At 44.0% G+C, this 17,055-nt stretch overlaps 1 protein-coding gene across 2 annotated transcripts in view; it reads right to left on the bottom strand.

Annotated features, from left to right (window-relative positions):
- Positions 1-17,055, bottom strand: part of LOC119461011 (brefeldin A-inhibited guanine nucleotide-exchange protein 3) — a 106,993-nt gene that overhangs the window by 57,753 nt on the left and 32,185 nt on the right. The window contains exons 19-27 of one of the 2 annotated variants that reach the window (XM_037722181.2): positions 15,933-16,188; positions 14,582-14,779; positions 13,922-14,086; positions 11,967-12,201; positions 10,791-10,970; positions 9,922-10,222; positions 8,084-8,249; positions 2,521-2,668; positions 329-533 (exon numbers count right to left, since the gene is read on the bottom strand). In XM_037722181.2, the coding sequence (XP_037578109.1) occupies positions 329-533; positions 2,521-2,668; positions 8,084-8,249; positions 9,922-10,222; positions 10,791-10,970; positions 11,967-12,201; positions 13,922-14,086; positions 14,582-14,779; positions 15,933-16,188 (1,854 nt within the window). The remainder of the gene's footprint in view (positions 1-328; positions 534-2,520; positions 2,669-8,083; positions 8,250-9,921; positions 10,223-10,790; positions 10,971-11,966; positions 12,202-13,921; positions 14,087-14,581; positions 14,780-15,932; positions 16,189-17,055) is intronic. The other variant, XM_037722182.2, reaches the window with a different exon arrangement.

Genomic DNA, 17,055 nt, shown 5'->3' with positions numbered 1-17,055 from the left:
CAACTAGAATACTGGCTACCACCATTTGCTCTCTAATCCCTGCTGCTGTCTTCCTATCTCTTAAGGTTACGCCTAACATTTTTTTCTCCACCGTTCGTTGTGTGATTGTCAACTTTTTTTCTAGCTTTATTGTTAACCTCCAACTTTCTGCCACACAATTTAGTGTAGGTAGAATGCAGTGGTCAGACCCATTTGTTTTCATGGATAATAGTAGTAAGCTGCCAGTCATGACTTGGTTATGTTTGCTGTATGCACTCAAACTCTGATGCCCTTCAGAAATTAGCCAACTTGCTCTGTTTGACAGGGAATGCAATTGCAAGAAACTCACCAGGAACCTCTCGAAGTCCTCGGAGCATCTGAAAGAGCGTATCAATTGTGTGCGGTTGGTAGCGGCGAGGACATGTGGCCACTGCCCCAGCCAGACCCTCCAGCAGCAGAAACCAGACGTGCAGCACTCCTGTTGGCCGATCAAGCTCTGCCAGGCTCACAGTCTGGTCAACAGAGGCCGGTACTGGTTCTTCAGCTATTTCATTCTGGGATGAGAAGTTCAAGCAATCAGCTAGGCCAGGAATTTCCCTTCTGAGTGATGGTTTCAAGCAGCCCCACTATATTTCTAAAAGTGCCAAAGATCCCTCTTGTTCTTAGTCCCAGACATACATGGAGTAAATGTTACAGATGCACATAGCTTCAAGAAATATTCAAACTTGGTAAAGAATTATGCAAGGTTTAAAACACAAAAGTAATAGTAAGAATAGCCATACATAAATGCAAGCGGTGCATATTTCTTCTTTTAAAGCAGAAAGCTGATGTGCAATATTGAATAACTGGAAAGGATCATCCTGAAGAAGCATAAATTCTATAAAAGCTTTTTTTACCTAGACTTTCAAACCTGAAACTAAACAACTTGGCTGACACAATATGACAACAAAAGTACTTCAGTGCTCTGCATGCATTCATAGATGCTTGCAATTCACAGCAGATGCCGCATGGTGAATCAGAGAAGGCTAATGTGCCAAATGAATGAGTTAAAGGGAGAGAAAAATCTGAAGCAACAGGCAAGAAAACTGAGCAGCATAGAGGCACACAAACCATACGCTATTAAATGCAGATACAATGGAACCTCATCTATACGATTCTGCGTAATAAGTTTTTCAGGATGATACGTTTTTCTTTTGTTTCCTGGCCAGCGCCCCATAGGAGCAATGTATTTCCATGCGGTTGATATGACTGTGTTTTCACCTGAAATTGGATGATACGACTGCAAACTGGTATTTCTGAAACTCGTAGCTTTATATTCAAGTGTACTAGATTAAATTGCATTCCAATGACCCACGAAAAACGTGTTACGGGCCGGCGACACAAGCGGAAGAACCTGCGCTGCGTTACGGCGGCAGCAAAACGCGCGCCACGAAAGCTGCAGCGAAGTAGGTTTTTGTGCCATGGGAGGGATCGTCCTGGCGCAATTTAAATTGCCACACACCCCGGCGGCAAACAAGCCGGGAGCGAAGCAGACCAATGAGAGCTGCCCCCTTCAGTGATGCACGGGCGGGCACGGCCAGTCTGGAGGCCGCGCTTTAAAGAAGGAAGGGAGTGCGCGCCCCCAGACTGGCCGCGACGCAGGAAACTGGTGTCATGCAGACCTGCCCGACTGCTATATTCGCGCACTCGTAATATTGTCTGCTCGTGTCAGCTTTCGCTCGCGCTTGTTTTGGTTGGATTTTCAGGCGAGATCTTCATGCGGTCACGTGGCTGAATGAAACGCCTGCCCTCGTCCGCCAGTCGTATCGCTCGTTGTGTGACCCTACTCTACGGTGTTCCCGTTTCGGAATACTTGGCCTCGTGGAGCTGTTACCTCCGTAGCTATGTCAAGGAACCTGTTAGCTTTCAAAAGAACTTGTTTACAGACTTTCAAAAAAAAAAAAAAAAGGAAGTTCAGCAAAACTGACGAGCTGTTTTAAAGTTGCTCAATATAAGTAAGTGTGTTGGCTGCGGTTCATGTGGTGTCGTGATGCTGCTCCGCATAACATGCGTGTTATGCGGAGCAGTATCATGCCACAGGAAGTTTTTCTAGCGAGTTTGTCACCAAGTAAGCCTGTTTTCTTACGTTTTTTGGCTTGCTTTGGATGATATGATTTTTGGATGATACGTTTTATTTTCTGGTTCCCGCGAAGATCGTATCAACGAGGTTCCACTGTATTACTGGCCTTACTAAAAAACGGCCAACGTCCAACAATGAGTGCCAGCCTTTTGTGGTACATATCTGTATTACCCCCTATAGCGCTGATGAATTATCAGCAGACAGCACAGATGGCACCGTTATCCACGAGCTCAACTGTAGCTACTAACAGATTTAAACTCTCTATCAAATGTTTTCTCTGTCGGTTTTCTTTAGAGAATTGAAAATTACACAACCCAATAATTCAAGTTTTTGCCAGTCTTGTGAGATATGAACGAAGCTATTACTGCATGCGTCTCGTCAAATATGCCAATTAGCACCAACCAGGTAATATGGACTCTCACCTGAATGTACCACACCTTGCTGGCCTCCTCCTCATTTGCATTTTCGTTATCAGAGTGCTGAGACACGGAATCCGGCTCCTTGAACAGAATGAGCTCCATGTTGGGCAAGACTGGGTCTACACAGTTGGGCTCAGAGTTGAATTTGATCCTGCATAAGCAAAATAAGAAAAAAAGCATTAAGGAAAGCCTTTACGCATGCATGCAAATTCGAGCAACTCATACAAAAAAGGCAGCAAAACTGGATAAGGGAGTTTGCACAACCTTCGGAAGCCTTAGGGGTCTGGTTTCCCACTGCCTGAGCTCTACTCAAGAATTTGCAAATGCTTCGCTACAGCAAAACCTTGCTATAATGAAATGTGATATTATGACGTAGCAGTCCGAGAACTTGGCCAAGACCCAGTGCTCCTCAGTGCTTCATTCTCTGCCCACCTGGTCTACACCCCGGAGCTTCGCTCAGGTCGTTGAATGCCCCCACTGTTCGCCAGCATGTCACAGAACGAGTAGCCCAGTGCTTCAACTCGGCACCTCCAACACTTAGGAAGTAGCGATTGGCACCTTTTATCCGCCTGAGCACTTGGCCAAGACACCAGCATGGCACATGATGATGATGAGCACACAGCAGTGACAAAAAGGAAAGACAAACATATGATGACGATGATTATATACAGATGAGGAAGAAGCACACAATAAACACCTATAATAAAACAAAATAATGTATATATTGAAGTAAATGAAGTTCTCCTTACGATTACCACAAAGATCTATTTATCTCAAACCTAGCTTTAATGAAATAAGATCTGTTCTGCCAAGAGATATATGAACTAGACTCATCTCCGGAACCAAAAAATGCCTGACCGTCGTGCGCTGTGTATTTATCACTTTTTGTGGGATTCAGCACTCGTTTAGTGCAGAACTTCAATGCTCTCAAGTCTCGGCATTGAATACACTGTCGAGCAACACTGGACTTTCTCACTGCCAGATGTAGCTGCGTGCAAGCAGTGGCTCACTACTGCCATCACAGTTCTCTCTTTCACAGTGGTGACGCGCAGGCTGGTGCAGAAAAGCAATGACGATGGTGAGCCGCTGCTTGCACTTATACGAGGTGTGACAAAAAAACAACAAAAAAAAACAAGACTAAGTGTGTAGCTTGAAAAAAGAGTGAAGTTGGCAACAACTGTATTGCTGACGACATCCCACACACCTCCTCTATTCATGTGGCCAGTTTCGACTTAACCGGTCAGGCCCGTTGGAAGTGCTGCGTCATTGAGTGAACACGTGCAACTGCATTCTGCTGGAAAAATGTCTAATGTAAAAACCGAACAGCGAATCAACATCAAGTTTCCTCTGAAACTTAAAAATCAGCCACAGAAACATTTCAAATGTTAACCGAGGCTTATGGAGATGTAACTTTGTCTGGAAGGGACAGTGCGGAAGATGATGAACATGCTGGGTGCCCAAGGTCAGCGATTACAGACCAAAACATTGCCAAAGTTCGTGATGTGATCCGTTGTGACCGAAGATTAAGTGTTCGTGCAGTGGCGGAGTTGGTTAACTTGGATAGGGAAGCTGCTCGATGCACTTTAACTGACGAATTACATATGAGGAAGATTTGTGCGAAGGTTGTTCCAAAAGTTCTGTCTGATGACCAAAAATAGTGCCGTAAGGACATGTATGTGGACATGTTAGAACGCATTGCAAGCGAGCCAAATTTGTTGAAATCTGTTGTAACATGTGATGAGACATGGATTTTTACTTATGACCCAGAAAGTAAGCGCCAGTCGATGCAGTGGAAGTCTCCAGGATCCCCAAGGCCCAAAAAGCATGCATGTCAAAATCAAAATTCAAGGCAATGTTAGTTGTCTTCTTCAACATTAATGGAATTGTAATGATTGAGTGGGTTCCCAGTGGTCCGACTGTTAATCAACACTACTACATGAAGTACTAAAAATACCGTGAAAAAATTAGAAAAAAAAAGGCCACAGTTAAGGAGTGATGGAAGGCTGTTGCACCAGGACAATGCACCCGCTCACATGGCCCTATCTGTCAAACAGTTCCTGACCAGCAAAAACATCACTGTGATGGGGCATCCTCCTTATTCACCTGGCTTGGCTCCATGCGACTTTTTTTTATTTCCTAAAGTTAAATCTTGCTTAAAGGAAACCCATTTTACCTCAGTTGAAGAGGTTCAGGCAAAAATGGAGAATCTCCTGAAGGGCCTTCCAAAAACCTTGTTCCAGAACTGTTACCAGCAATGGCAGCACCGAATGCAGAAGTGTGTGAATGCTGAGTGGGACTACTTTGAAGGTGATAATGTCATGGAGAACTGACTTTGTAAGTACAATGATTTATTGGACCAGTCTCAATTTTTTTGTCTCACACCTCACATAGTGATGCTATACGGAGCAGTGCGAATGGCCAGTGCCATCCGTTTCTCTCTCTTCCTGTAGCACGACATGCAGGTTAGTGCAGTTAAGCGTGGCCTCCGAGATTTCATTGGCACCAGTGTAATCTCAAAGGCCATGAGCTGGCCCAGCTGAGCTGGCACAGTGAGGTTCACAGGCCTCCTTCTTCACAGTGCAGAGCCATCTGAGAGCAGCGGATCAGCCTAGATAAGCAGCACATTCTGCACGTCATGTTCTACGATGCTTTGCACTGCAGCATGCAAGCTGTCCTATTCGACCGTGTTGCCGTTTGGACAGTTTTATGACAATATAGATGAGTCAAGTGGAAAGCGGAAGCAAAACACGATCAGAGAAGGCAGCTGTAGCACCCGGTGCTAAGAAGCCACATGTTGTGCAAGCTCTTTTGCTGTTTTATTAAAATTCCATCACATACATGGCCGTGTAGCAGTTTTGTGGGCCACAAAGTCAAGTTGTGCACCTTAGTAGCCATATATTGCAGTAAAGGGCATTAATGAATATAAAGAAGTAATGAATATAAGGAAATAAATTTGGCTCCCAACTCAACTTCGTTGTAACAAGGTTTTACTATATCAGGTGTATTTCCTTTGCTATATCCAAATCCTTTAGAATGCCTCAGTACAGTCAACACCTGATTTTTCGGATGCCTTAACGGCACTGCCACGTTTCCCACAGAGTCAATGTATAAGGATGGCTGAACTTTCGAACGCTGAAACCCTTCGCCGTCCTAATTTCCGGACTTGTTGCCATGACCGCGAGTCTGAAACGGCAATAATAGAAGCCACCACCTCCACCATTTGAATTATCTCACAGCGTCAAACCAGCCCTCTCGCAAGCCGATCCGCTGGCAGCCGTAGCCACTACGGCAACGTAACCGCTACGGCTCTACTGCACCAGCTCCACTCTGTGTGATGCACTTGTGCCTCCCTAATACCGATCAAGCTGACACAGGTTGCCACCACTGCACGAAAACTGTTGCAGGATTCCCCAGCACAGCTCTTTTGTAAGACCTTTTTGAAACAGACCTAATGCCCAGTCAGTACAAGCAACAATATGTTCATTCGTTCACAGAAATGTGGTGTCAACAGCCTATACTGACACTATGTAGTTCAAAGCAAAACTAATAAAAACTTCTTAGTTTAAAAGCGCTCTTCAGGGGTGGGACAGCCCAAGTCGTTTTAGAGCGGTCTTTAGAGCAGATAAATGAGCAGATAAATTCTAATTTCGGAGCAGTTTGGAGCAGGGTATCAAACCAGAGCTGAACAATAAAATTATTATTTTCGCGTCAGCCACAATGTTACCATTTTTTCACTCTGATATGAAAAAAAAAAGAAAAAGGTTTTCGGTTTAGGATGGCCACCTACTCTGGAATTTTTCATCCATTTACTGCCTGCAATTGCTGGTGGACCATGCTACCTCATCTTTGAATACACAAGGGTGTGTTCTTAATATAGCAGTGAAAGCATCGTTTATTGCAGTTTTCAACATGGCTCATTGAGAGGTAGGCATTTTAGTATAATACACTTGTAAGTATTTGAAATTATTGACTGTCAAATAGCCTTCCAGTGGCGTGAAACATGTGCAAAAAAGCGCTTTTAAGCTATACAGTAGAAGCTCAATCATACATTTAGGAAAAAAAATGCGAGAAAGACATATAAACCGAGAAATCATATGATCCGAAGTCAATAAAATATTTGGCAAACTCAAATGTAGTTGCGTGAATCAATGCAGCATGAGGTTGGTGGTGAAAGCTATGAACGTGATGTGCGATGACCTGCGAGGAGATTTGCTGGTTCCGGAAGAGGAAACTGAGTGCGTGCTGGTGGCAATTTTGTGTGACACAAACAGGCTAGTACTGTGAGAAAGCTACAATGGAGGGCTCTTACTGCTCTCTATTGTGCATGCCTCATACCTTTTTTTTTGTTCACATGTGGGATCCAGCGGCTGGAAAATGTGTCATACAATCACAGTTTGGCAATGCACTGAGCGTTGGTACAGAAAGATTGTGTTTTCTGGGAATGTTTAACTGGTAAAAAAGAAGCGTAAATGCATTGGGTAATTTCTTGGGTTCTCAATTGTGAACATTGAGGCTAGGAAATTGTACAAAACGGGATAGTATGAACGAGGTTCTACTATACTTCGTTTCATACCTTTCAGGCAACGCTACTTCTCTCGCTGCTCGCATTTGCGCCAAAAAATAGTGTGTCACACATTAAAGAAAGATATAGGTACGTGTCATGTAATTCAATGTAAAATTAAATCTCATACCTTTGTGCCGCAAAATGGGAGGATTTATTACGTGGAACATGTTGGAGATCTGATCTTACTTAACACCAAACAAGCGGAGTAACATGTTTCTGCAACAAGCGGCCACACAGCATTACTTGAGCTCACAACCAAAACATAGTACAGTAGACTTTCATTGTTTTGACCTCAGGTAATGTTATTCTATCCCAACTGAAGGTCCTGGCTGGCGCCCACAATTTATATGGGCCTAAACTTTTTTTATTTAGATTATAAAATTGGCCTTTGCCAGATAATTAAAACTGACTGGCTGTTAAAAATAAAAAGTGATTCTACTGCAGCTCGTGCACTAGCACTAAGCTTGCCGGATACAATGAGATGGGCAATTAGTTGCTGGCATGCTTGCTGGTGACAAAGTAATAAGATGTGCATGCAGTAATGCAAAGCAAGTCTACTCAGATGACGTGCTTGCTTGTAAGTCAACTTTAAATATGTCTGCATGCTGAGTTAACTATGTTCAGCATTACATGCCCTTTCTTAAATTGCAATACATTGTGATGCCTTACATTCTTGTACCATCATGATGGCTGCTATGATATCACTAAAGCATATTCACTGGCAGAATGCCAACGCAGAACCTTTTTAATATTTGAAGCATATGGATGCCGACAGTTGACCGGATATGGACAAACCTAAACTGTAATGCAACAATGCAATACAATGATCTCTGAAATGATGAAAGCACAGGAGCAGTGGGAGGAAGGAAATGCACAGTTAATTAGGCAGGAGGTATGCCCCGTAGTACCTTTAAAGCGAGTCTACTTTGTATTAAGAGGGATGGAAAAGGTTTGCTCAAGTCTTAACAAACATAAAAAGCGTACAAAGGGAAAGAGGCTCACCTGCGAGCCGAATGGAAGACAGGACATGCTGGCATCAGGTACATGGAGGAGAGCATCTGGGCACACCTCTCCAGGTAGCGCAGGGCAGCTTGGCACAGGTTGAGTGGGATCACCTCCACGTCTTGAGCAAGGCATGCTTCAGGGTCAGCCTGGTCTTGCAACTCAGCTGAAAAGGTTCAGGTGACAGGGGCATAGGAGGCCTCGTTATCAGTGATACGATTTGACTGACTAAATTGATAATATTAACACTCAGAAACCAAAATGAGCACTGAAAATGTCACACAGTGACAACGAATATATGATGAGTCCAAAAGTGTTATAGGCCACAACTACAAACTCTGGCACACAAAATATTGTAAGCAAGTTCAGTTTCACAGATAACAAAGTGCCCTATCATGTCTTTATTGCCTACCTCCTTTCTGTCCCAACTCTCAGATTACACAAATGCACTACACAACATTACCATACATCACATCAGGTATACAACCTACAATGGCCTCCCACAAAACTGTAAAAGGCAGTAAATGGACCAACTTTGGTCTCCTCGAGGAGCTAAACTCACAATTATTCACAAAAAGATTGTCCTGGGATCACTGCCTTGTGAGGGGCTTTAATCTAGGTTCAATGTTTGTCTAGGGGACTGTGAAGTATAATTTTCAAGAAGAGCAAGATTTTATGGGCATTCAGTAGATTTCTGCTACTGTAGCATTCTGCGACTGCCTTGTAACATTCTGCTATTGTTCGGTGGATTGAAGTTTCTTCATGCATAAATCTTCCTCCAAACCATGTGGGCTTCCACAAAATTATCTGAATACAACTACTAGCTCTGTTTGTTAGCTTGAAGTAACCAAAAGGCTATAAGTGTTTCTGCAATGCAGAAGTCATTACAAGCAGCATTAATGTTTCCATGTCAATGCTCTGTGTAGCATGGCAGTCACTGATGACAAGTGTGTGTACCATAGTGTGTGCACCATTACTTCATGTAATGTCATGAAGAAGAAGTAGCGTTGCCATCAGAATCCGTACAGGCAAAAAATGGCCATGCCCATTGCCCAATGTGCGTGAGTGAACTTAAGTGCTATAGAATTCTGTTAATTTGACTCCAATTAATTTTACTTTTTGGTTAATTTGATCCAAACTGAAGGTACCGATTGGCACCTATACATTACTATGTGCTGAAACTTTAGTTGTTTGGATCCCGAAATTGGTCCTCGCCAGGTAATGTGAACTTGACTGGTCAGGACGCACACTTGCTCTCCCACAGAGACTGTTTGACGCAGCCGCTATCCCATGCGCGTGGCTCTTAGTCACATGATATTTTTCATATTCCATGGATTTTCTCTCTTCGCTGGAATGCCTTGATTACCACTATGGAATTAGGTGTTTTAAAGCTTCATGATGTCGAAAGTCAATTCATCTGCTCTATTCGCCCACAGCCCTGCCACAACCCAACTAGACGCTTTTTTACACTATGCATTGTAGCACCCACTTCATTTACAAACATGCATCTATGCACAAAGCAGAAATTGCTTTTCATTGCAAGCATGATTGCCCTAACTTGCTCATGACTGAACAAGCACATTCATTATGCTCCTCTCTACATTGTACTCTACCGCGTCACTTTCTTTGTACTAGTTCTTGCAATCTTACAGCTATTTTCTGAACAAACATTCTTCCCATCACAGACCCTACCCTAGCCAGTAAGGATATGGCAGATGTGAACAAATAGGTTTTGATAAATGTTGCAATTTTGCAATTTAGCAATTTGATAAATTTGCAAAATTTAATAAAATTGATCAAATGAAATTTGATAAATTTGCAAGTTTGGAAGAAGGTACCTGGTCCTCGGACATGCTTCAGAAGACAGAGGAGGCAGTCCACAGCAGCATTGGCAAAGACACTTGGATTGTCCGTGCCAAGGAAGGCATCAAACACGTCAAGAACTACTCGCAGGTGATGAGTTCTTTCCAGCTGTTCTCTTTCCGATATGGTGCTACAGGTGGAGCTGCCATGTTGACTGTGGGGTCCTGCTACAGCACATGGCATACGCACAGCACGCAGGGCACCAAACAGTGGCCGCCAACCAGAGCGAATCTCTGCAGTTGATCCTTCGACAAACTCACAGATGCAACTCACAATCTGCAGAAAAACAAATTGTGTACGGAGCATATTAGTGGCCGTGCAAAATTTTGTTATCACGAGGAAATGATCTGCCTGGCCGTCGCTGGCTCTAATCACTAAGAGAGACTGCCTATTAATCTGTCCACAAGGATTTTTGTTGTGAAACGAAAACAATTTCTTTTTCCATTTTTTTTTTTTTTTGCCTAGTGTCTTGGTTCTGCACACCCCCCATGGATTGTGTCTGTCTTATGGAAAGTGGCACATTAGTTAAAGACTAGCATTGTGTCCTGTGTCCTTGTTCTGGGTCTGAGTCTTTCAGCACTAGTATGATGTCTCAATCCTCATTATGTGCACAACCTCATGCTGGTGTGGAACCTTCGAGTGCAAAATTTATATGTTGAACTCTCATCTGCACAGTCGAAAGGCCTGCTTAGCAGCATTACTTAAATGTAATATATATCGAACGGCAAAGCACATCAGAACACATTTGCGTGTAGCATTACACTTGCGTTTAACAAAGTTTGGCATTATGCAATATGCAACAGCATAATGTGCACTGTGCATACTTAGCACCCTGGCAGCCTACCTGTTCCTGAATGTCAACGTCACAAAGCTCCAGGCAGAGGATGTTCTCAAAGGGCTTGAACAACGCCTCATTGAAGTGGAAGTGAGGGAGATCAATGTGTGTCGACAACAGGGCGCCCACAATGTCGTGGATTGAAGCCACTGCCCTCTTGGCAATCACATGGTCCTTGTGACAAGCCACCTTACGAAAGAAAGAGACCTCATTAAAGACAGTTGAACCCACGGCTCAAAAACATGCAATGTGCTGTGACACCCAGTGCTTAGCAGCAAGTCTGTATAGAGCAAACATATGCTTTCAGAAAACCTGAAATATTTGTGTTCAGAGCAGTGAACAAAGAAGAGAAGGATTTATTATAGCATCCTTGAATAAGTGCCACTTACTTAATAACTGTACACTAAAAGATACCATCCATAATAATAACAGTCCATCATTATTAACTCAGCTCTAAAAACAGTTCACAGCTGTCTCTGCCACTGAGCACCCTTGTACGCCCTTTTCACTTCAAGCTTAGAGACATGATGACTGTCTCGAGCACCTGAGTGCCACCAACCAGCAGCTCTGATGCAAAGCTGACCAACTGGCTGCTGATCTGTGCTTCTACCAATCGCATCAGCCTCGTTCTGCATCACAACCTCAATGCAACATCCACACTGGTAACAGATCACTCTTAACTGGCCTGTGCCATATGCTGGTACCATGACTGGTACACTGCAAGTGTCTGTCAGTGCTGTCATCAAGGCCTTGCAATGAAGACAGCCAGAGTTGTCAGCTCACCATCCAGCTACCTGTTACATGTTACAACATGGGTGCCAAGATGTGCATCATCCCTCCTCCACTGGAGATTCAGCTAATGGTGTCATGCAACACCACCTGGCACAATCATAATGTGCATACTGCACTGCTTCTGGTGGTGTTGAATATGCTAATGCTTCTCGTATGCTGCGTAATGTGGCGGATCAAGCAGACCATGTATATCCCAGTCTAGATATCACAGGCAACACAACCCACACCTCTTCTGGCACCTGTCAGGAGTGGTGTGTAGTGCAATAGCAACCAGTTGCAGGTTTATCCGCAGCCAACCTCACTGCCAGGATTTCACATTTCGCAAAGTTACAGAGGGATATGTTGTTGCCTAATTACTAAATCTTCCAATCAAGACTCAGAAGGAGAACTCACTTCAACAAAGTGAGGAGCCACGACACTCCAAGCCTTCATGATGTGCACTAGTGGTCGACCGCCACGGGAACATCGAAGCATAACCTCGCTCAGCCTGTTCAGCAGCAGTACGGGGTGTCGAGCGGTGAGCGGGGTGCCACGGTTGAACAGCTGGTTCCGGCTGGCAGCACAGAGCTCCGAAAGGAAGTCGACCAAAGCACACAGGTTTAGCTTGCCAGCTGCCTCATCAAAAAGCCTGTCCGGCACAAATAGAGGGAACTGATCCTGCTTAGAAGCATTCAGCTCACACTTCTTTACTGCTAATGTTGTTTCTACAGTGTGCTCAAACCATCATGCAGAGAGTTAAAAAATATTATTGATTAATTTATGCAAACAGAACCAAGTACAGTGGAACTCCATTGATACAATCTTCACGGGAACCGGAAAATAAAGTGTATCATCCAAAAATCATATCATCCAATGTATTATCTAACCAAATCGTATTATCGGGAAAAGAAAAAGAAAACATATCATCCCGAAAAATGTATTACGCGGGATCGTATCAGCGAGGTTCCACTGTATTTATTCTTCCCAGTCGGGTTGACCATCCACCAGCAATTTTCTTGTTGTTGACAATAAATTACTTCATTATGATTAATTATCTAACTGATGAATTAGTGTTCTAATTGTCAAGATGTCAATTAAAAAGTTGTAGAAAATTACTTTAACAAACACTAAACTGGTATGTTCTCAGCAATATGCTTATTTTTTCCGGCTGCAAAATAAAGTGCACAAGATATGAAAAAATGTCACAGTTCCACCCGAAAGGCAAAGCATCGATTGTGATAGCAAATTAGCAGACAGCTATACGAAGTAAGGATAGTAGTTTTATCGGCCGTATAAACTTGTAAACATTTACTTAATAACTAAATTAACAAGCATGGTGTCATGCGTGCACAGGCAAACGTGAGCATACCTCACTTGCTGTCAAAACGTTGGGATGAGGAAGCGTGGCAGCAGCAGCGAGTGAACTGACCTTCGTGCTACCTCACCCAATTAAGCGGTAAGAACACAGAGCCCACAAAGCTATCAGCTCTCAGTGCACCTAGAGACTCTGTCCCCATCACAGATCACTTTCAAGATAGGGCCAGCGTGGCCGCGTTCAGCCGCTGCCAAAGTAGAATGCCCCCCCCTCCCCGCCCCAATGCTGCCTTGTGTGCGATGAAACACGGTATGTTTCCTCGCCGTATTCCTCCATTGCATGCACGAGATTGAGCTACCATGCTCGGCTCACCCTCGCACACTTTCACTCACACACTTTCACTCACACACACAGTGTACGACGCGCGGCCACGACGTTATCGCACTTGCGCTTAATGGAACATCACGACGACGACGTAGTTGATGGCGGAAATGCGCCTGGAGTGTCCATATAATTGCTATCGCAATAAAATACCGTGTAATTACGCAACCCACCTGTCCCAGAAAGCAGCCCCATCAAACAGACTCACCAGGAGGTTCTTGGAGCATGATAGTTGGGACACCCTGTATATACTAAAACCTACAGAAATAATAGTGTCTGGCATTGAGATATCAAAAGAAGCCTGGATTTGGGAACAAATGGGAGTTGCCAAATTCTAGTTCAAGAATAAAGAGGAAGGAATAACCTTCATTTGTATTGGGGCTAGAAAAAATAACAATGGTCTGTTTGACTAAGTGAGTGGATGTCAAAAGAAGGAGATCGCTGTCATGGGTGGCAAAGAATCAGCTAGACTGGTAAAAACCTACAGGTACATGCTTAGTGTGGTCAGTATGCCAATTAACATTAACAGCAGCAAATTCAGGTGGGCACTGAGCCTAGAGTTAGCTATTCACTGGCATGACAATACTACGCAAAATACAATGACCAAGGTAAGCATGTGCTCTGCAATGTTGTTGAATGACCCAACCACACAAGAGGAAGCAAATGCACACACCTGTCGACCAGCTGCGAGAGTGCTTCTATTAATGGTTGTAGCTGCTTGCCCATGAGGATGGAGGAGCCAGTGGCTTGGGTGGCATTCTTCACGAGGTCCCCGACATTGGCGCTACCCGCATGACCAACACCAGGCATTGACAGGGCCTCCACTGCCATTTCCTCCCTGCATATTGAACAAAGTTGTCACTTACTTTGTTGACACAACCCACATATCCCAAAAGCTCCGGACAATCCGAAATGATTGCATAGGCTTTCATCTAGGAATGCCACATGACCATGTGGGTCATTGAAGTGGATATGAAAGTGATGGGGCATACAGATTTCTGAATGATGTGCGCAGAAGTTACCATGCAGACTTCATGCCTAAAGGATCCAAGGAAAACTATGATGGTCTAAGCGGTGTAGACCGTAAAAAAAAACACCAACACTTGTAAAAGAAGCTCTTCCATTCTCTAATAATTAACCAATTAAAAAAGTTATTGCGGTAATAAGCTTTCTGGATGGCGTCCTGCAGCTTCCAGTGCATAACCAAAATTTGCAATGGAGCCTGGTGAGGGGCCCTTAAGGTAGAAAGAAATGAAATGAATGAGGCAAGCTACACGTTTCAAATAGAAACTATGACAAGGAACACTCGGCTGAGGGCAAGGACGGGGCTCACTCAAACTGCTCAGATGGTGGCTGAAGCAGGAGACAGTCAGAGGACGGCTGAGGCTTTGGGCTCAGTGCCTGTTGGACCTTTTCACCCCACGAGAAGGAGGAGAGCTGCAGCTTCAGGTGAGAAGACCCCGAAGGTGATGAAGAGGTAGGCTTAACCTGGAAGCAGCTCTGTTCCAGCTCCAATATGTAGCTGCAGCACCTGAACATGCACAGCGCAGCTGAGCCTCATCAAAATGAACACTGACACATAGCAAGTCATCAACTCACCATCGTGAGGCAGGGCAAGGGACTCTAGACAGCATTCCAGGCACCCTTTTTTCTGTGCTGAGCCTGTCCGCAGCCTACTCTAACCTAATTTAACATGACACTGCCTGCAACAGCTAATGCCTAGCTTAGAGATGAAGGCAAAGAGCTGGTCCCTATGAATATAATCTAAAGGGTAGGCTGCTTGGATGGCATATGGGCATAGTTGTATACGCACTGCACTGATACGTGTATACTTTCATGGACATGTGTACAAGCTGATTGGTAGAAGGTGACTAAAGACAAAGAGGCTGCCATTCAGAGTGGCAACTGTGATGGTTTCAGACATTTTCTAGGCAAGTGAGTGAGACAAGTGGCAAATTTGGGAGAGACAGCCTTTGCTGCTTGTGTTATAGCACACAAGTCACATGACAGAGCCTTGCTTGCATGTGGAGAGATGGTTTACATGTCTTCAAATTTATTAAATTCGTCACTTCATATGATTTTCTGTTGCTCCAGATTGTATTTTCATTCTTGTAGTACCTTCTTTCTTATTATAATAGACTGCATCAAACATCCTGCCCTAACAAGAACTCTCCTCTCAACTTCAGTCATAAAGTTTAGTGCCGAGTTGATGAAACTCTGCTATGTTTGCAACACTGCAGTCTGAAAATTCAGTGACTCACCATGCGGCACCTGAAATTTTGGTTTTATGGCACGTCTTAATACTGCTCATAATCAAGCAATAAAGGTGTGGCACCTTTGTATAACATTTTATGGCTGGTTTTTACATTTTCTCGTTGTTTTAGGATAATTGAAAATCCTGCTTAATTGGTATTTACCTCTCGATCCTGAAGACTTCAAATTAACAAGGTTTCCAAGCTCAGTATAAATAGTATTGTAGTAAAACATTTGCGAAGTTTCAAACAAATCCTGCGTGCTGAAAAAGGATTAAAATGACTGCTTATAGCAAATTCCTCGATTCAATATACAATTGGCTAAATCACAACTCGTTTACTTCATGTGCTTTATACATGATTTAACTGTACATAAAATTTGCCACTGTAGCCACCAAGACAAACAAGAAGTTCTATAAAGTGGCACTGTACCTGAACACATGCTTCCAGCACACAGCACTGTGGCTTCCCAGTTCAAGGCCCCGGCTGAGCAGGACGTCCATACTGAGAACATGCGATGCATGCAGTCGCACCGACTTGCTGCGGCTAGACAGCATCGACTTGCGGAGACGGTCCCTCTTGGAAGCCTGCCTACGTGAGTGGCCTGCCACAGCCCCACTGGTGTCCAAAGCTGGACATGATGCCGCAGCCAGCTGGGCAAAGATGGCCCCACATTTCGTCTGCAGGCCTATAAAGAACAGAGGCACATGGCCAACAGCACAACAATATTCTTGCACGCCTCAATCTTACACTATTGAGGATAGCTGTGAAAACGTAGAGCTTGAAATGGAGTTTGACATCCCAAAGCAACATCTTGGCTATGAGAGATGACATACTAGAGGGTGCTAGATTAATTTTGCATACCTGGTGTTCTTGCACATTGGCTACGCCTTTATTCTAACAGATGTGCAATGCAGAAGTAGCAGCATACTTTGATATAGGAGCATTATTAATCTAAGAAGTCAAAACTGCATTAAAAAAAACCAAGTCCAATTATGGGGTCAAAAGTTCCAAAGCAAGTCGGAGGCTTGAGAGTAGCTGTAGTGCAGAGCTCCGCATTGATTTTTACCACCTGTGGTTCTTTAATATGCAGCTAAATCCAAGTACACTAAAGTTGCTGCATTCCCTCCACATCAGAGTGCAACTTCATTCTCAACAGCAGAATACCACGGCAACTGAGCCACTGGCATGAACAGAATTACCTCAGAGTCTTCCGCTGTGACATCTCCAATAACCAAGGAGCCTTAGAACTGTTAGAGGGGCACCGAACCACTTTTTATCGAAGTCGAGAAATGCACTTGAAGTTAAAATACTTTGCACAAAACGTACTGCAATGCATTGAGCAGAAGGGGAGTTATTGGCAATCAAAGGTTCCTTTCGCAGTGCTCCTGCTCCTGCTTCAATGCCTCGCTCTGCGAAGGCTATGGTGGAGTGGGGCGTGCCCACAACGCTCTGCCTACTGAACGTCACCGTGGCGCGCAGTTCGAAATTTGATTCGGGATGTTCACGTGACAGCACTATTTACAATTTTGGAGCCTATGACGCGCCAAACGTG

This window comes from Dermacentor silvarum, chromosome 8 (genome assembly GCF_013339745.2).
Source record: "Dermacentor silvarum isolate Dsil-2018 chromosome 8, BIME_Dsil_1.4, whole genome shotgun sequence".
Lineage (NCBI taxonomy): Eukaryota > Metazoa > Arthropoda > Arachnida > Ixodida > Ixodidae > Dermacentor > Dermacentor silvarum.
The sequence above is the reverse complement of the archived record's forward strand: the minus strand, read 5'-3'. Positions and strand labels throughout refer to the sequence as shown.